The following is a 21,467-nucleotide window of genomic DNA, read 5'->3' on the forward strand; positions in this document are numbered from 1 at the left end:
ACTAAAGAAATTCCTCCTCATCTCTATTCAAAATGAACATCTCTCTATTCTGAGGTTGTGCCCTCTGGTTTTGTACTCCCAAACTATAGGAAACATCCTCTTCACATCCACTCTACTTGGCCCATTAAATATTTGATAGGTTTCAATGAGCTTCCCTCACCCCCAATTCTTCTAAATTCCAATGAGTACAGGCCCAGAACCATCAAATTCTCCTCATACATAAATCCTTTCTTTCCAATTCATTCTTGCGAACATCTGCTGGATTCTCTCCAATGTCAACACGTCTAAGATAAAGGGCCAATACTGCTCACAATACTGACTAATGCCTTATAAAGCCTCAACATTAGATCCTTGCTTTTATAGTCTAGACCCCCCCCCCCCCGAAATTAATGCTGACATTGCATTTGCCTTCCTTACCACCAACTCAACCTGCAAGTTAACCTTTAGGAAACCTGCACAAGGACTCCCAAGTCCCTTGGCACCATTGATTTTTTTGAATTTTCTCCCCATTCAGAAAATAATCTATGAATTTATGCCTTCTACAAAAGTGCATCATCATATACTTCCTTACACTATATTCCATCTGCCACTTTGTCCATTCACCCATTCTGTCTAGGCCCTTCTGCAGGCTCCCTGCTTATGCAATACTACTTGCTCCTCCATCCATCTTCATATCATCTGCAAACCTGGCAACAGAGCCAGCAATCCTGTCATCTAAATCAATGACATATAACATGAAAAGAAGGGTTCCCAACACTGCCCCTGTGAAACACCATTAGTCACCAGTAGCCAACTAGAAAAGGCCCCCTTTTCCCTACTCTTTGCCTCTGCCAGTCAGCCAATCTTCTGTCTAATATCTTTCCTGTAATACCATGAGCTCTTGTTATCTTGTTAAAGCCTTCTGAAAATTCTAGTAAGTAACATCCACTGACTCCATCTGTAGGAAGAGGTGCAGTCGACGTTTCAGGCCGAGACCCTTCGTCAGGACTAACTGAAGGAAGAGTGAGTAAGGGATTTGAAAGTTGGAGGTGGAGGGGGAGATCCAAAATGATAGGAGAAGACAGGAGGGGGAGAGATGGAGCCAAGAGCTGGACAGGTGATAGGCAAAAGGGGATACGAGAGGATCATGGGACAGGAGGTCCGGGAAGAAAGACAGGGGGGGGGGACCCAGAGGATGGGCAAGAGGTATATTCAGAGGGACAGAGGGAGAAAAAGGAGAGTGAGAGAAAGAATGTGTGCATAAAAATAAGTAACAGATGGGGTACGAGGGGGAGGTGGGGCCTTAGCGGAAGTTAGAGAAGTCGATGTTCATGCCGTCAGGTTGCAGGCTACCCAGACAGAATATAAGGTGTTGTTCCTCCAACCTGAGTGTGGCTTCATCTGTACAGTAGAGGAGGCCGTGGATAGACATGTCAGAATGGGAATGGGATGTGGAATTAAAATGTGTGGCCACTGGGAGATCCTGCTTTCTCTGGCGGACAGAGCATAGGTGTTCAGCAAAGCGGTCTGCCAGTCTGCGTCGGGTCTCGCCAATATATAAAAGGCCACATCGGGAGCACCGGACGCAGTATATCACCCCAGTTGACTCACAGGTGAAGTGTTGCCTCACCTGGAAGGACTGTTTGGGGCCCTGAATGGTGGTAAGGAGGAAGTGTAAGGGCATGTGTAGCACTTGTTCCGCTTACACGGATAAGTGCCAGGAGGGAGATCAGTGGGGAGGGATGGGGGGGACGAATGGACAAGGGAGTCGCGTAGGGAGCGATCCCTGCGGAATGTGGGGGGGGGGGGGGGAGGGAAAGATGTGCTTAGTGGTGGGATCCCGTTGGAGGTGGCGGAAGTTACGGAGAATAATATGTTGGACCCGGAGGCTGGTGGGGTGGTAGGTGAGGACCAGGGGAACCCTGTTCCTAGTGGGGTGGCGGGAGGATGGAGTGAGAGCGGATGTACGTGAAATGGGGGAGATGCGTTTAAGAGCAGAGTTGATAGTGGAGGAAGGGAAGGTGGTAGGTGAGGGAGATGTCTTCCTTTTTCAAAGAAAGGGGCTTCCCTTCCTCCACTATCAACTCTGCTCTGCACCGGGACAAATTTATCCCTAACATCCTGCAAGAGATCCCTATACATCGACCACATGTCCATAGTACATTTCCCTGCAAAAACATCATCCCAATTCACACCCGCATGTTCTAGCCTTATAGCCTCATAATTTGCCCTTCACCAATTAAAAATTTTCCTGTCCTCTCTGATTTTATCCTTTTGCATGATAATGCTAACATGGTCACTGTCCCCCAGATGCTCACCCACTGAGGGATCTGTGACCTGATCTGGTTCGTTACCTAATACTAGATCTAGTGTAGCATTCGCCCTAGTTGGCCTGTCAACATACTGTGACTGAAATCCATCCTGGACACACTTAACAAACTCTGCCCCATCTAAACCATTGGAACTAATCAGGTGCCAATCAATATTGGGGAAGTTAAAGTCACCCATGATAACAGCCCTGCTTTTTTTGTACCTTTCCAAAATCTGCCTCCCAATCTGTTCCTCGGTATCTCTGCTGCTACCAGGGGACCTATAGAATACTCCCAATAGAGTAACTGCTCCCTTCCTGTTCCTGACTTCTACCCATACTGACTCAAAAGAGGATCCTGCTATATTACCCACCCTTTCAGGGGTACTGTAATAGTACCCCTGACCAGTAATGCCACCCCTCCTCCCCTTCTTCCCCCCTCTCTATCCCTTTTAAAGCACTGAAATCCAAGAATATTGAGCATCCATTCCTGCCCTGGTGCCAGCCAAGTCTCTGTAATGTCCACTACATCATAATTCCATGTATGTACCCAAGCTCTCAGTTCATCACCTTTCTTCCTGATGCTTCTTGCATTGAAGTACATGCACCTTAGCCCTTCTACCTTACTACCTTTACACCCTTCATTCTATTTCTCTTTCCTCAAAGCCTCTTTATACGTTAGATCTGGCTTTACTTCATATATTATACTTGCAGTTCTCTCATGACCATTATCCTCCTCCACCTCACTATCTGCTCTAACACTCTGGTTCCCCTCCCCCTGCAAATCTAGTTTAAACCCCCCACCCCCCGGAGCAGCACGAGCAAACTTTCCTGCAAGGATGTTCGTCCCCCTCCAGTTCAGGTGCAACCCGTCCCGTCGGAACAGGTCCCACCTTCCCTGGAACAAGGCCCAATTGTCCAGAAACATGAAGCCCTCCCTCCTGCACCAACTCCTTAGCCACGTATTTAGCTGCATTATCTTCCCATTTCTAGCCCTACTAGCACGTGGCACGGGTATCAATCCTGAGATTGCAACCCTGGAGGTACTGTCCTTCAACTTTGCACCTAACTCTCTAAATTCTCGTTGCAGGACCTCCTCATTCTTCCTATCCACATCATTAGTCCTTACATGGATCACGACATCTGGCTGCTCACCCTCCCTCTTGAGAATACCGAGAACTCGATCCGAGATATCACGGGCCCTGGTACCAGGGAGGCAACAGACCATCCAGGATTCTTGATCTCTTCCACAGAACCTCTTATCTGTCCCCCTAACTATCGAATCCCCTCTCACTACTGCTCTCCTCTTTTCCCTCCTTCCCTTCTGAGCTGAGGGTCATATCTCGGTGCCAGAGATGCAACCACTGCAACTTGTCCCTGGTAGGTCGTCCCCACCAACAGTATCCCAAACAGTATACTTATTATTGATGGGAATGGCCACAGGGGTTGCCTTGAATTAGTCAGAACATTAAAGACAAAAGCAGGGAAGCCATGATTCAATGTTATGAAATATTGGTCACCCTTAGCTGGGTGCAAAGGATAAATGCCATGATGTCACCTGTGATGGAATGATTCAGTTATAGAACATAAAACATTCCAGCACAATACAGGCCCTTCAGCCCATAATGTTGTGCCAACCTTTTAACCGACTCTACAATCAATCTTACCCTTCCTTTCTGCATAGTCCTCCATTTTTCTATCATCCATGTGCCTATGTAAGAGTTTCTTAAATATCACTAATGTGTCTCTCTACCTAGCATTCCTCTCTATATAAAGAAATTAACTCTGACATCCCCCCATACTTCCCTCTAATCACTTTAAAATAATACCGTCTTGTATTAACCATTTCACTATCCACTCAATCTATGCTTCTTTTCATCTTGTACATTTCCCATCAAGTTACAAGGTGACATGTAAGGAGAGACTGAAAAAACTAGGTTTCTTTTCCCTGGAGAAGAGGAGGTTAGGAGAGGACATGATTCAGGTATATAACAAATTATGAAGGGAGCAGATAGAATAGACAGCAGAAAATTCTTCCTCTCATCATAGACGACTAAAAGTACAGGACATAAATTTTGCATATGGAGATTTGTAGGGGATTCAAGGTGTGCCTTTTTCACTGAGAGAGTTGTGAATACCTGGAATACAGCACAAAAGGGAGTGGTGGAAGCAGAGTTGCTGACAGCACTTAGGAACAGTCTAAGTGGGCAATGAAGGCTACAGGCTGAGTGCTGGAAGATGGGTTAATATTGATGAGCATCCACTGGTTAGTTTGAGCATTGTGGCCAAATGGCTGGTTTCCACGCTGAATGACTCCATGGACGGAAAGTTAAACTGAATTCTTGCTTGCTGATCTCATTCTGTCAAAAAATTATATTGGAACACCGTTGTTATTGCAAATGATAAATACTGTAATATAATTCCAAAAGGGTTAGGACTAATGGGTTAATGTGGTTAATGTTCACACATACATTCTTTCTCACTTACTTTCCTCCTGATGGTGTGTGCAATTGCATTAGCTACCTTGCTAAAATGAGTAGGCAGAAGGAACATTTTGTTTCTATTATTGGTTCAGCTCCTGCAAGTGAATTTGATAAAGGAAAATCTAAGGCTGTGATATATCTTTGAAGTATTCAATGAGTAACCGCAGTGCACTTTCTCTGTAACTGTAACACTTTATTCTGCATTCTGTTATTGTTTTCCCTTGCAATGAACAATGAAATTCAATGGACTTTTGCAATGAAATGATCTGTATGGATGGGATGAAATTTATGTTTATCACTGTACCTTGGTGTATGTGAAAGTTATAAACCAATTTACCAATAAAAGAACACAGACAAACAGATGTGGGAGTTGTGAAGTTCACTCCCTGGGGGACCGCTTTGTCAAGCATCTCCACTCCATTCACCAAAAGCAGAACTTCCTGGTGACCAAACATTTTAATTCTGATTCTCATTCTCATTCTGACATGTCAGTCCATGGCCTCCAGTTTTGCCAAGATGAGGCTAGTCTCAGGGTGGAGGACCTCATCTGGGCAGCCTCCAAACTGCTGGCATGAATATCCATTTCTCCTTCCAGTAAAAAATAGTTCTCTCCCCCATCTCCCCTCTCTTCTTCTTCTATTCCCCACTCTGGCATCTTACCTCTTCTCACCTGCCTATCACCTACCCCTGGTTCCTCCTCTTCTTCTCTTTCTCCTGTGGTTCATTCTCCTCTCCTATCAGATTCCTTCTTCCTCAGCCCTTTACCTTTTCACCTATCACCTACCAGCTATCCTCTTTACCCTCCCCCCACATTTCTTATTCTGGCGTCTTCCCCCATCCTTTCCAGTCCTGATGAAGGGTCTCAGCTTGAAATGTCGACTGTTTATTTATTCCCATTGATGCTGCCTGATTTGCTGAGCTCCTCCAGCATTTTGTGTGTGTTGCTTCTTCACTCATTGTCCAGAAGAAAAGAAAGATGTTGTTTTAAAGGAGAACAGACAGGTTAAGTCTGGATCATAGAAGGACAAGTGATACAAATGAATAACAGAATTCAAATTTAAATGATGCTTAAAAGTGAAAGAAATGAGTGTATTTCACTCTCACCCTTGTCATACCATCTCCAAATCCACTGTCCACTGGTGGATATACCTTCCTCTGTTACTGAAGATACTCATACATAATTTATCACCAATGAGAGCCTCAACAGTTGCCTTATCTGTCCTCTATAGAGTGTCTTCCATAAATCAATGTGTCGACCCAGCTGCATGAATTATGTTTTATCTTCTATGACTTTATTCACCCTATGACTTTATCTTCATTCTTCCCCACCAACCTGGTTCCCTACTTTATTGTGCATTTTTATCTCAAATCTTCATCCATTCATCTCTACCATCCATGAAACTCTTTCTCTTCATTTGTTTATTAGCCATTCCACAAGGCCATAAGATGTAGGGCAGAATTAGGCCATTCAGTCCATCAAGTCTACACCATTCCATCACAACTGATCCATTTCCCTCTCGGTTCCAATATCTGGACTTTTCACTGATTATCTTCATGACCTGACTAATTAAGAATCTATAAACCTCTGCCTTAAATATTCCCAATGACTTGGCCTCCTCAGCCCCCTGTAGCAATGAATTCCACAGATTCCACAGGGACCGTGGCTTCACGAAGTTTCCTCTTACTCTCTGTGGCTCCAACCTTTCGTCTCCTAGTTATTCCAATTCTCTATCTTACTCTGAAAAAAAATTCAGCCTCTGACGTACATTGGTCTTGGATGTTGATCTTGAGTTGCAGATGTGAAGTTTCTTTGTTCACTGCTAAAACTTACAAATTGACTCTGAGATAAAATGAATGTGCTCAGTATTTCAGAGACAGTATGACAACTAAAAACATGGCATAATTGGTAAAATGAATAGCAAATTGCAAATAACAGATTTAGTGATGTATTTGATGAAGGCAAAAAACGCAAAGCAATGATACGTTGTTAAAGCAACACACATCAAAGTTGCTGGTGAACGCAACAGGCCAAGCAGCATCTGTAGGAAGAGGTGCAGTCGACATTTCAGGACGAAGGGTCTCGGCCCAAAACGTCGACTGCACCTCTTCCTACAGATGCTGCTTGGCCTGCTGCATTCACCAGCAACTTTGATGTGTGTTGCTTGAATTTCCAGCATCTGCAGAATTCCTGTTGTTTGTGATACGTTGTTAAGTTGGTTTATTATTGTCACATGACCTGAGACAGTGAAGAACTTGGGTTTTGCATGTCATCCATAAGAATCATTTCATCACATCAGTACATTGAGGTAGTGCAAGGAAAAGCAAATGTGAAATACAGAATAAAGTATTATGGTTACAGAGAAGCTTCAATCAACAGAGTGCTTGTACTGCCAGAGGAAAAAACACACTGGACCACTGTTACATCACCATCAAAAATGCCTACTGTGCTATTCCATGCCCACACTTTGGAAAGTCTGATCACCTGGCTGCACTTCTACTCCCCGAGTATAGGCAGAGACTGAAGACTGCAGCACCAGTAGTGAGGACCAAGAGGATATGGACAAGGGAGGGAAGCACAGAAGTGCCTACAGGACTGCTTTGAATCAATGGACTGGAATGTATTCAGGGATTCATCTTCAAACCTGGATGAGTATGCCGCAGTTATTATCGACTTCATTAAAATTTGTGTGGGTAAGTGTGTTCCCACGGAAACTGGCTAGTATATTCCCAAACCGAAAGCTGTGGATGAACCAGGAGGCTCATTGTCTGCTGAGGGCTAGATCTCTGGCATTTAAGTCTGGTAGCCTAGGTCTGTATAAGAAAACCAGGTATGACTTGCAGAGGGCTATTTCAAGAGCATAGAAACAACCGAGCAAGTTTAGGGGCAACATTGGATGCAGATCAACTCTGGCATGCTTTGCAGGACATTACTTCCTACAAAGTGAAACCCAATAGCATGAATGACAACGATGCTTCACTACCAGATGAACTCAACGCCTTCTGTGCCTGCTTTGAAGGGGAGAACATAACTACAGCTGTGAAGTTCCCTGCTGCACCTGGTGACCCTGTGATCTCAGTCTCAGAGGCCGATGTTAGGCTGTCTTTAAGGAGGATAAACCCTTGCAAGGCAGCAGGCCCTGATGGATTACCTGGCAAGATTCTGAAAACCTGTGCCAACCAACTATTGGGGGTATTCAAGGACATTTTCAATCTCATACTGCTATGGTCGGAAGTTCCCACCTGCTTCAAAAAGGCAACAATTATACCAGTGCCTAAGAAGAGTAGTGTGAACTGCCTTAATGATTGTCACCCAGTAGCACTCACATCAATGGTGATGGAGTGATTTGAGAGGTTGGTCATGGCTAGAATGAACTCCTGCCTCAGCAAGGACCTGCACCCACTGCAGTTTGCCTATCGCCACAATAGATCAACGGCAGACGCAATCTCAATGGGTCTTCACATGTCCTTGGATCACCTGGACAACCTACAGTGCCTATAAAAAGTACTTACTCCCCTTGGAACTTTTCATGTGTTATTTTTTTACACCACTGAATAGCAGGCGATTTGATTTGGCTCTTATGACATTGTTCAACAGAAAAAGACTATTTCGTGTCAAATTAAAAACAGATCTCTAAAAAGTGATCTAAATAAATTACAAATAGAAAATAGAAAATAATTGTCAAAGTTGCTGGTGAACGCAGCAGGCCAAGCAGCATCTGTAGGAAGAGGTGCAGTCGACGTTTCAGGCCGAGACCCTTCATCAGGACTAACTGAAGGAAGAGTGAGTAAGGGATTTGAAAGTTGGAGGGGGAGGGGGAGATCCAAAGTGATAGGAGAAGACAGGAGGGGGAGGGATAGAGCCAAGAGCTGGACAGGTGATAGGCAAAAGGGGATATGAGAGGATCATGGGACAGGAGGTCCGGGAAGAAAGACAAGGGGGGGGGGGACCCAGAGGATGGGCAAGAGGTATATTCAGAGGGACAGAGGGAGAAAAAAGAGAGTGAGAGAAAGAATGTGTGCATAAGAATGAGTAACAGATGGGGTACGAGGGGGAGGTGGGGCCTTAGCGGAAGTTAGAGAAGTCGATGTTCATGCCATCAGGTTGGAGGCTACCCAGACGGAATATAAGGTGTTGTTCCTCCAACCTGAGTGTGGCTTCATCCTTACAGTAGAGGAGGCTGTGGATGGACATGTCAGAATGGGAATGGGATGTGGAATTAAAATGTGTGGCCGCTGGTAGATCCTGCTTTCTCTGGCGGACAGAGCGTAGATGTTCAGCAAAGCGGTCTCCCAGTCTGCGTCGGGTCTCGCCAATATATAAAAGGCCACATCGGGAGCACCGGACGCAGTATATCACCCCAGTCGACTCACAGGTGAAGTGTTGCCTCACCTGGAAGGACTGTTTGGGGCCCTGAATGGTGGTAAGTGAGGAAGTGTAAGGGCATGTGTAGCACTTGTTCCGCTTACACAGGAGGGAGATCAGTGGGGAGGGATGGGGGGGGGGACGAATAGACAAGGGAGTTGTGTAGGGAGCGCTCCCTGCGGAATGCAGAGAGAGGGGTGGAGGGAAAGATGTGCTTAGTGGTGGGATCCTGTTGGAGGTGGCGGAAGTTACGGAGAATAATATGTTGGACCCGGAGGCTGGTGGGGTGGTAGGTGAGGACCAGGGGAACCCTATTCCTAGTGGGGTGGCGGGAGGATGGAGTGAGAGCAGATGTATGTGAAATGGGGGAGATGCGTTTAAGAACAGAGTTGATAGTGGAGGAAGGGAAGCCCCTTTCTTTGAAAAAGGAAGACATCTCCCTCGTCCTAGAATGAAAAGCCTCATCCTGAGAGCAGATGCGGCGGAGACGGAGGAATTGCGAGAAGGGGATGGCGTTTTTGCAAGAGACAGGGTGAGAAGAGGAATAATCCAGATAGCTGTGAGAGTCAGTAGGCTTATAGTAGACATCAGTGAATAAGCTGTCTCCAGAGACAGAGACAGAAGACATCAGTGGATAAGCTGTCTCCATAGATGCTGCCTGACCTGCTGAGCTCCTCCAGCACATTATGTGTATTGCTCTAGGTTTCCAGCATCTGCAATACCTTTTGTGTCTAATCTTCAGCAGTTGGGCTTTGAGTTTCTGAAAAATGGTTGCTGTTTTATACCCATATAAATTCTGTTCTATGCAGTCTTAGAAGATACATTACAAAGTAGTTAGATACCATCGTCAGAACCAATTCAAACAAGTGTTTAGTTCTTTCAGTTTTGATAATTACATTACATAAATTACATAATTACATGAACAATTATACATCATATCTAATCATTTACTGTACATGGGCCACAAGTGCTTGGACTTGCCGAGGAACAACATTAAGGATGTTATTACCATAAACTTCAAATTCAGTTTTCAAGTTTCCTTTTGTGCAACAGATAATTAAATAATTGCCCACTATTCTTGAGAGGAACAGTACGAAATATCTGCTGATGTATTCATCTTGGTAACAGGAGCTCAGAATAAAGTTTTTTTTTAACATGAGGTGTTAATTACTTTTTACAGATTGAAGTGTAAAGCAGTTTCTTTTATCTTGAAAATGTGTTATGTCAGTGCACCATAAATAGTAGCTATTAATGTAATTAGATCAAAGGAGATAAATATTTGATTTCAAGAACAAAATAATGATATTTAAAATCTCTGAACATTTTTTGAAAACCTGATTTTTTGCAAAACAATATTTTAAACTGTGTTGAAATCCAGTTTTACTGAAGGACAGAGCATTGACGCACACTGATTCAAAACATATTCTTCAATTAATATTCCCTGATTGTAGGAATTATAATTTCATTCATTACGCTTTGCATTTAAACAAAATCATGATCAACCATTTGCTTCCAGGGTGAAGAGACTCTGCAAACAGAGGATATTTTATCTACAATCGAAAAGGAAGGTGACAGTATTGCCGTGATTCTCCTCAGCGGAGTACAATATTACACTGGACAGCTTTTTGACATGCTTTCAATAACAAAAGGAGGGCATGCGAAGGTGAGTTGAACAGATCAACTGAGTTTGATGTTGCAATATTCACCAAGCTTGGCAGTTAGCTTGCGGACATTTAATCACCTGTCGAGGAGACATCCTCAGTGAGCAGTTGCTGCTGTTTCCCTCTGGGAGGGCTCGTGTTTATGTAGACTGCCCATTCACTTTAACTGGGGCACTGCAGAGGTTCTGGTGCAGGCAAACATGAAGCAGGCACGAGAATTTTTAGAAGCGTGATTCTCTTCTAATAACTCCATAAACAAACATATCAAAATAGACGCCATCTACAAACCCCCAAGGGCCAAAGAAACATGAGCTAAAAAATCTCAATTGAATGGGTAGCCAATCAGGACTGAGGCAAGCAAATAGCAAAGGGTGCTATATAAACACGAGCGTTCTCAGAGAGGAACACCAACAAATGCACACTGAGGATGTCACCTTCATTGGTGATGAAACGTTTGCAAGCTAATTGCTAAGCTTGACAAACACCACAACATCTCAGCCCGAGATACCAATGTTCACCACCCATCCTAGATCGACAGAATATTGAAATTGAGATTCAGCAACATCTGAAAGGATCTAATAAAGTTACGTTCTGGACAGATATTGAAATACCAGCAGGTATTAATATACAGCAAAATAGAAAGTAGGTAAAATGATCACAAGGGACATTACAGGCGGGCAGGTTGATTTCTGTTACAGAAGTCTGAAGGTACGTTTTTTGAAAAGCTACTATAAATGGTATAAAATGACAGCTTCAAAGATCACTTGAGAATGTCAGAGAAAAAGTTTTCAGAAGAAGAAAGGAACATGGAAGTACTGAAGTAAGTCATTTAATAGGAACTTAGGTAAGTGTCAGTATTTACAGAACAACTTTCATGTCTTGAAGAAGGTAGGCAGCACTTTTCAAATGTCAATCTCATATTCTTGCTGTAAAATAACTGACAACATCAGAAAATCACTGGGGTTGGGAAAGAGCCACCCTTTTGGTTGGATCTCAGAGCCAACTGCTGTGCAAATCTTGCTCATTTTTGCTATGCATTGAATATTGCAAGCTGCTCTAAATTAAAACATGCAGGAGCAATCCTTTGTCAGTTGCTGGGTGACAAGCTGGCCACATCGCATCACAGTGTCACTCGTTAATTTGTTCTGTACCCTACAATGTTTAATTTATGTACTTTATGCACAATTCATTTGTAGATTTTATTCTTACTTTCCTAAGTTAATGTGTGTTATATGTATGTTTATGTGTACTAATGTGCTTTACACCATGGTCCGGAGAAGTGTTTTATCATTTTGCTATACATGTATACAGTTAAATGACAATAAACTTAACTTGACTTGAAAGTACCTTCCTGCTATCTAAAATGCTGGCTTAGCGTGGAAGTCAGGTGATTGCAACTGGCAAATTTAAATGAGGCCCCGGTTTACAAATACAGCTCAAAACAAAATGATCGAGTCACAAGGCAGGCAACAGTGGCAAGTCACTGGGTACTTGCTTCAAGAAGGCTCCTAAGATGAGTCCCATAGTTACAGAAAATTCAGAACATAATGTTGGGATTTCAATTATCTCCCTTGTCCATTACATTATTTTGACTTCTTTCCAGATGGTTACCTAGAGAACAAGAAACATCTTAGTTACTTAAGGATCCAGCATTCACTACAGGAAGAGTAATTTCATTTAACCTGTCAGGACAGAAGCTGCGAGTCATATGAAAATTACATAAGCTTCAACCTAATCTATTGTCACAATGGGATTGTCACCTTGCAGCTATGTAAGTTGTAGCTCAGTTGCTGCTGCTTTCAGTTCTGCAATACAAGTTTCTAATTTCAATTTGTATTCCAGCTCTAGGCACATGATTTAGGTCAATGTTCTGATACAGGTTTGAGAGGGCACCCGTACTTTTTCCCTTCACTTCTGCAGCTTTTACATTATTTAGCTGTATAGATACTGGGAATCTGAAATCAAAAAGGAATTCAAAGTTCAAAATAAATTTTATTATCAAAGTACAATGTGTTGGTGCGTGGCCAAGTGGTTAAGGTGTTCGTCTAGTGATCTGAAGGTCGCTAGTTCGAGGCTTGGCTGAAGCAGCATGTGTGTCCTTGAGCAAGGCACTTAACCACACATTGCTCTGCAACAACACCGGTGCCAAGCTGTATGGGTCCTAATGCCCTTCCCTTGGACAACATTGGTGTCATGGAGAGGGGAGACCTGCAGCATGGGCAACTGCTGGTCTTCCATAGAACCTTGCCCAGGCCTGAGCCCAGGAAACCTTCCAAGATGCAAATCCATGGTCTCATGAGACTAACGGATGCCGAAAAAGATCAAAGTACATATATATCACTATATATAACCCTAAGATTCATTTTCATGCAGGCATACTCAGCAAAACTATAGAATAGTAACTATAACAGAATCAATGAAAGATCAACCAGAGTGCAGAAGACAACAAACTGTGCAAATGCAAATATAAATAAATAGCAATAAATAATTGGAACATGAGATAACAAGATAAAGAGTCCTTAAACTGAGACCATTAGTTGTGAGAACTTCTCAATGGATGGGTGAGTGTAGTTATCCCCTTTTGTTCAATAGCCTGATGGTTGTGGAGTGGTAACTGTTCTTGAAACTGATGGTTTGAGTCCTGAGGCACCTGCACCTTCTACCTGATGGCAGCAGTGAGAGAAGATCATGACCTGGGTGGTGGGTGGGGAGCCGTGATGATGAGGGCTTTAACTGTGATGTACTGGGCTGAATCCAATACCTTTTGTGGGATTTTCAGTTCAAAGGCATTGGTGTTTCCATTTGAGGCTGAGATGCAGCCAGTCAATACACTCTCCAATGCACATCAATAGAAGTTCATGAGATTTTTAGATGACATGCTGAATCTCCACAGACTCCTAAGGAAGTCGAGGGGATTCCGTGCTTTCTTTGTTTATGTGCTGAGTCCAGGACAGATCCTCTGAAATAGTAACACCCAGGAATTTAAAGTTCCTGACCCTCTCCACCTGTGATCCTCTCAGCCACTATTGTTTTGGAGACATTTTATGTCAGGTCTGTTAGAATATGTCCTGGTAATGTATAGGTGATAATTTTTCCCACTCAAGCCTGTTGGAATAATGGCGAATTTGACGGTTTAGCTGCTGATCAATTTAATTGGTTCTTTCTCCCTTGGCATTACAAAGAAACAGATGTTCTTTTGTTTTCATTGCAGACAATGTGGCAGACTCATTCATCAGTTTTCAATTCTTCCCTTGTTTCAGATAATTTCCAATATTCTCATCTATCCTCATCCGATATTTTATCAGTTACATTTTGCTTATTTGTCTTTTTAGGGTATCTGTTGACTTCACAAGACATCAGCAATCCCTTATCTCCTTTTTGCTAACTACTTTCTTTCAACCTGCAGGGTAAAATATGTCAGCGTTTTCACTGTTTGTTTCTTCCCAACATGCCATTCGGCTGTTCTTCCCATTTTGTGGTTGCAAGATTCCATATAACCATATAACAATTACAGCATAGAAATAGGCTATCTCGGCCCTTCTAGTCCGTGCCGAACTCTTACCCTATCCTAGTCCCACCGACCTGCACTCAACCTATAACCCTCCATTCCTTTCCTGTCCATATATCTATCCAATTTAACTTTAAATGACAACATAGAACCTGCTTCAGCCACTTCTGCTGGAAGCTCATTCCATACAGCTACCACTCTTTGAGTAAAGAAGTTCCCCCTCATGTTACCCCTAAACTTTTGTCCTCTAACTCTCAACCCATGTCCTCTTGTTTGAATCTTCCCCACTCTCAATGAAAAAAGTCTAACCACGTCAACTCTATCAATCCCCCTCATAATTTTAAACAGCTCTATCAAGTCCCCCCTCAACCTTCTACGCTCCAAAGAATAAAGACCTAACTTGTTCAACCTTTCTCTGTAACTTAGGAGATGAAACCCAGGTAACATTTTAGTAAACCTCCTCTGTACTCTCTCAATTTTATTGACATCTTTCCTATAATTCGGTGACCAGAACTGTACACAATACCCCAGATTTGGCCTTACCAATGCCTTATACAAATTCAACATTACATCCTAACTCCTATACTCAATGCTCTGATTAATAAATGCTAGCAAACCAAAAGCTTTCTTCACCACCCTATCCACATGAGATTCCATCTTCAGGGAACTATGCACCATTATTCCTAGATCCCTCTGTTCTACAGCATTCGTTAATGCCCTACCATTTACCGTGTATGTCCTATTTTGATTAGTTCTACCAAAATGTAGCATCTCATATTTTTCTGCATTAAACTCCATCTGCCATCTTTCAGCCCACTCTTCTAACTGGCCTAAATCGCTCTGCAAGTTTTGAAAACCTACCTCATCATCTACAACACCACCTATCTTAGTATCATCTGCATACTTACTAATCCAATTTACCACCTCATCATCCAGATCATTAATATATTTTATAAACAACATTGGACCCAGTACAGATCCCTAAGGCACACCACTACACACTGTCCTCCAATCTGACACACAGTTATCCATCACTACTCTGGCATCGCCCATCTAGCCACTGTTGATTCTATTTTACCACAAACGTTTGTACTTCCATATTAATGTCTAACGATTGAACTTTCCTAACTAACCTTCTGTGTGGAACCTTGTCAAAGGCCTTACCAAAGTCCATATAGATAACATCCACCGCTTTACCCTCGTCAACTTTCTTAGTAAACTCATCAAAAAATTCAATAACATTTGTCAAAATTACCTTCCACGCACAAATCCATGTTGACTGTTCCTAATCAGACCCTGTATATCCAGATAATTATATATATATACCATCTCTAAGAATACATTCTATCAATTTACCCACCACTGACGTCAAACTCACAGGCTGATAATTGCCAGGTTTACTCTTAGAACCCTTTTTAAACAATGGAACCACATGAGCAATACACCAATCCTCCAGCACCATCCCCGTATCTAATGACATTTGAAATATTTCTGTCAGAGCCCCTGCTATTTCGACATTAACTTCCCTCAAGGTCCTAGGGAATATCTTGTCTGGACCCGGAGACTTATCCACTTTTATATTCCCTAAAAGTGCCAGTACTTCTTCTTCTATCATTGTCATACTTTACATAACTACCCTACTTGTTTCCTTTACCTTACACAATTCAATATCCTTCTCCTTAGTGAATACCGAAGAAAAGAAATTATTCAAAATCTCCCCATCTCTTTTGGCTCCGCACATAGCCATTCACTTTGATTCTCCAAGGGACCAATTTTATCCCTCACTATCCTTTTGCCACTAACATAACTGTAGAAACCCTTTGCATCTATTTTCACCTTACTTGCCAAAGCAGCCTCATATCTTCTTTTAGCTTTTCTAATTTCTTTCTTAAGATTCTTTTTACATTCTTTATATTCCTCGAGTACCTCATTAACTCCAAGCTGCCTATATTTATTGAAGATCCCTCTCTTCTTTCCGAATCAAGTTTCTAATATCTCTTGAAAACCATTGGTCTCTCGAACTTTTAACCTTTCCTTTCAACCTAACAGGAACATAAAGATTTTGAATCCTCAAAATTTCACCTTTAAATGACCTCCATTTCTCTGTTACATCCTTCCCATAAAACAAATTTTCCCAATCCACTCCTTCTAAATCCTTCCGCATCTCCTCAAAGTTAGCTTTTCTCCAATGAAAAATCTCAATCCTCGGTTCAGCCCTATCCTTCTCCATAATTACACTGAAACTAATTGTATTGTGATCACTGGACCCAAAGTGCTCCCCAACACAAACCTCCGTCACCTGCCCTGTCTCATTCCCTAACAGCAGATCCAACACTGCCCCTTCTCTAGTTGGTACCTCTATGCATTGCTGCAAAAAACTATCCTGCACACATTTTACAAACTCCAAGCCATCCAGCCCTTTTACAGAATGGGCTTCCCAGTCTATGTGTGGAAAATTAAAATCTCCCACAATCACAACCTTGTGCTTACTACGAATATCTGCTATCTCCTTACAAATTTGCTCCTCCAGTTCTCGGTCCCCATGAGGTGGTCTATAGTACACCCCTATAAGCGTCACAACACCTTTCCTATTCCTCAATTCCACCCAAATAGCTTCTCTAGATGAGTCCATTAATACACCCTGCCAGAGCACCGCTGTTATATTGTCTCTGACAAGCAATGCAACACCTGTCCCTCTTGCCCCTCCTATTCTATCATACCTGAAGCAATGAAATCCTGGAATATTTAGTTGCCAATCACACCCCTCCTGCAACCACGTTTCACTAATAGCTACAACATCATATTTCCAGGTATCAATCCATGCTGTAAACTCATCCACCTTTCTTACAATGCTCCCAGCATTAAAATAGATGCATTTAAGAAACTCCCCACCTCCCACTCTCTGATTATCCTTAATTAACCAAACAACTTTGTTATCTTTTTCTTCCTTTTCCCGTACATCAACCTCCCCTCCCCTAGTCTCCTTAATTTGATTCCTTCCCCCCCAACCATTCCAGTATAAAGTCACCTCAGCAACCCTCGCAAATCTCCCCGCCAGGATATTGGTTCCCCTAGGATTCAAGTGCAACCAGTCCCCTTTGTACAGGTCATGCCTGCACCAATAGTGGTCCCAATGATCCAAAAACCCAAATCCCTGCTCCTTGCTCCAATCTCTCATCCACGCATTTATCCTACATCTCATTGCATTCCTATTCTCACTGTCGCGTAGCACAGGCAGTAATCCCGAGATTACTACCTTTGACGTCCTTTTTCTCAACTCCCTTCCTAACTCCCTATATTCTTCTTTCAGGACCTCTCCCCTTTTCCAACCTATGTGATTTGTACCTATATGTACCACGACCTCTTCAAGATCTCTTGGATGCAACCAGAAACATCCCGGACCCTGGCACCAGGGAGGCAAACTACCATCCGGGTATCCTGACTTCATCCACAGAATCGCCTATCTGACCCCCTAACTATTGAGTCCCCTATTACTACTGCCCTCCTCTTCCATTCCCTACCCTTCTTAGCTACAGGGCCGGACAGTGTAGCTTCCCCCAGGTATGCTGTCCCCCCCCAACAGTACTCAAACAGGGGTACTTATTGTCAAGGGGAACAGCCACAGCCACTGGGGTACTCTCTATTACCTGATTCTTTCTATTCCCCTTCCTAACCTTGACCCACTTGTCTGCCACCCGTGGCCCCGGTGTGACCACCTTCCTGTAACTTCTCTCTATCAACTCCTCACTCTCCCTGATAAGACAAAGGTTATCAAGCTGCAGCTCCAGTTTCCTAACACGGTCTCTTAGGAGCTGCATCTCAATGCACCTTGCGCAGATGCAGACATCCCACCTCTCCCGGAAGTTTCGGGAGTCTCCGGCATATTAATAGTGGCTCCCTGATACCCGTAAATTATATACAATATCACGGAAATCAGTTTTTTTGAGAGCGAGCGAGCGAGGGAAAGCAAGCGAGAGAGAAAGTGAGAGCGTGCGAGAGAGAAAGCAAGCGAGAGCGCGAGAGAGCGTGCGAGCGACTACGAGAGAGAGAGAGGGAGAGAGCGAGAGCGTGCCATGGCAGAGTGTTCCAAAAAAAAACTATAAAATGTACGTCACCCCAGACTACACTAAAGTGTACCCCTGCTTAATAGGGGTCAAACTTAATGACAGTGTTGCTCGCTGCACTGTTTGCAACAGTGACTTTTCTATTGCCCATGGTGGGGTAAGATTGTAAAAGACATGTTGAGGTGAGTTTAACAGGTGTCATTCATTCATTAGCATAGCTAAAGTTATTTAAACTAGCTGGCTCGCTGCTAAGGAGCTACTCTATTGCAGACATCCCACCTCTCCCGGAAGTCTCCTGCAATTTGATGATGCTACCTCCCTGAAATCAGCTTTTGCAGGGTGGAATGTCTGCAGATGTGGATGTCCGGGAGGCTGGGAGACTCCACTACCTCCCACATCCGGCACTGAGAACAACAAGTTGCCCTCACACTCATACTTCCCCTCTCTTCAAATAACAGTGGAAAAAAAGTGAATAACCAAACCCTCTTTGCCTCGCCAGTTTCTGCCTAAGCCCGTAAGGCTCCACTCTTCTCCCGGCTCACTCCGCACCCCGCAAACTCCATCTTCTATAAAATCATTGGACATTCTCTTGACATTAGGAGAACAATTAACCCATTTAGTTAGTGTTGATTGAAAAAGAGCCTCCCAATTTAATCTTATTTACCAGCACCAGGTCTATGAGCTGTAGATAAGGGCTTTTTACATACATATTCATGACTGTTTGGTGAGTGTTTCTGCCATTTCCCTCCTTTCAGGCACTGAGTTCCGGTTGTGATCCACTTTCTTAATAAAATTAATTCTTATTCTGCACATAATCCTTTGATTTTGAATCAAAACTTACTGCATTCTGACCTCTCTGATAAATAAAGCATTACATTCCATTTACTTTAGCTAATTTCATATCAAGTCAAGTCATACGGCAAGTTTCCCATAATCATACGGCACATATCTCAAATAAGTCTGGTTGCAGCCTCATTGTTTTCAAAGAAAGTTATCATAGCTTTTCTAATTCTTCCATGGACAAGGGAGCAAGCACTTTAGGGAAAGAAGGAAATGAAATTGATGAAGGCAGATAGGACTAGATGTGCAAAAACATGGCATAGGTGAAGTGGGTGGATGGATTTAATTATTTTCTATACAAAACTCTGAGATACTATTTTTTTTAAGGTCCTGGAAAAACATTTGTTAGTCTCTACACTCTCTGTCTTGCAATCACATCTCCCAAAAGCAGAACTTCCCAGTGTCCAAGCACTTTAATTCCGATTCCCATTTCCATTCTGACGTGTCAGTCCATGGCCTCCTCGTGTGCCGTGATGAGGCTACCCTCAGGGTAGAGGAGCAACACTTTATATAAAAAAAATTGTCCCTCCCCCTCTCCTCTTCTATTCTGCAATCTGTCCCATTACCTCTTCTTACCCGCCTGTCACCACCCCCTTCATCCACTCCTCCTTCCCGTTCTCCTATAATCCACTCTCCTCTTCTGGAGAAGATTCCTTCTTCTCCAGCTCTTTACCTTTCCTACCTGCCTGGCTTCATTTATCACCTCCTAGCTATCCTCTTACCCCTCTGCCCGTCTTTTTATTTTGGTGTCTTCCCCCTCCCTTTCCAGTCCTGAAGAAGGATCATGGCCCAAAATATTGACTTTTTATTCAACAGTTAATGCCTGTCCTGCTGAGTTCCTCCAGCATTTTGAATGTGTTGCTTTGGATTTCTAGCACCTGCAGAATTTTACCTTTCCTCTAAGGTGGAGACTAGAACAAAATGCTGTACCCATATTGTGGTCCTACTAGTGTCATCTCCATGCTCTTATGTCTTGGGTAATGAAGGAAAGTATTTTTCATGCCACTATAATCCCTTTATTGGTATCTCCATTGATTCTGTATCTGATCAGCTTAACATTTAGGACCTCACTGAAAGACTTGTTAAAGTTCATACAAATTACATATGATGTTTTCCCAATTGACTCTCAATTTCTTAAATACTTCAAACAAGTTGCTTAGACATAGTCATCCTTCCACAAATCCATGCTGTTCTGATTAAACTGTATCTTGTAAAACTAATGTATATACAATTGCTTAGAATTGATTCCAATAATTTCCCCACCATTGCAGTTAAACTAATTGGTCTGTAATTAATTGGCTTATATTTTCCTCTCTTTTAAGCCAGTGGTATAAGGCCAGCAGTCCTCTCCTCCACTGAAATCTCTCCTGTAGCCAAGTAGGATTGAAAATCATATTTCGAGTCTCTGCAGTTTTCTTTCTTGCATCTTTTAACAGCCTGTGTTATATTTCATCTGGAGGAACAAATAATCCTGATGCAGGGTCTTGGCCCATTACAACAACAATTACTTTCGTTCCACCGATTCCACTTGCTCTGCTGAGTTCCCCCAGTATATTTTCTGTTGCTCCGTATTCCAGGGTCTATATTCTCTTGCATCTTTACCTTTCAAATAGGTTTCATCACCTATCTATTTTCAAAGATGCTTAGCTCCTTAATACGTCCTCTTTTATGATGTAAAAATCTTAATTATTTATCTTCATTAAGATTAGCATCATTGCCCTCTTTAGTGAAGACAGTCAAAAGCTATTCACAATGAAACTTATCCTCATTCTCTGCTTCTATACTTATTTTATTTTTTTGGTCCTTCTTTCCCTAGTTGTCCACTTGATCTTTATGAACTTATAAAATGACTTGGATTTTCTTCCTAATGAAAGGTCTCGGCCCAAAATATTGACTGTTTTACTCTTTAGCATAGATGCTGCCTGGCCTTTTGAGTTCCTCCAGCATTTTGTGTGTGTTGCTTTGAATTTCCAGCATCTGCAGATTTTCTTGTGTTCGGATTTTCTTTGATTTTATATGCCATTGTTTTTTCATACCTTGACTTTACTTACTGCCTGTTACTTACTGGCATTAAGAGCAACAATTAAGGTTCTCCATCTCAGTCTGTCCATACCATCGCATACAGATGTAGAAGGATTCTTCATTGCTGTTTCCACAACAACTGTTTTTTTTTTTGACCAGTCGGTCTTGTTAGCCCTGAGCTGAACCCCACAAACCTTTGCCCTTTGACCCGTTCGGCATGGATGACCCTAGTAAGAGCC

The 21,467-nt window shown here is 42.7% G+C and overlaps 1 protein-coding gene across 1 annotated transcript in view; it reads left to right on the forward strand.

Annotated features, from left to right (window-relative positions):
• kynu (kynureninase) overlaps positions 1-21,467 on the forward strand; it is a 278,857-nt gene that overhangs the window by 172,862 nt on the left and 84,528 nt on the right. The window contains exon 8 of the mRNA XM_072257274.1: positions 10,650-10,796. Within this exon, the coding sequence (XP_072113375.1) occupies positions 10,650-10,796 (147 nt within the window). The remainder of the gene's footprint in view (positions 1-10,649; positions 10,797-21,467) is intronic.

Source organism: Mobula birostris, chromosome 5 (genome assembly GCF_030028105.1).
Source record: "Mobula birostris isolate sMobBir1 chromosome 5, sMobBir1.hap1, whole genome shotgun sequence".
NCBI classification, from domain to species: Eukaryota; Metazoa; Chordata; class Chondrichthyes; order Myliobatiformes; family Myliobatidae; genus Mobula; species Mobula birostris.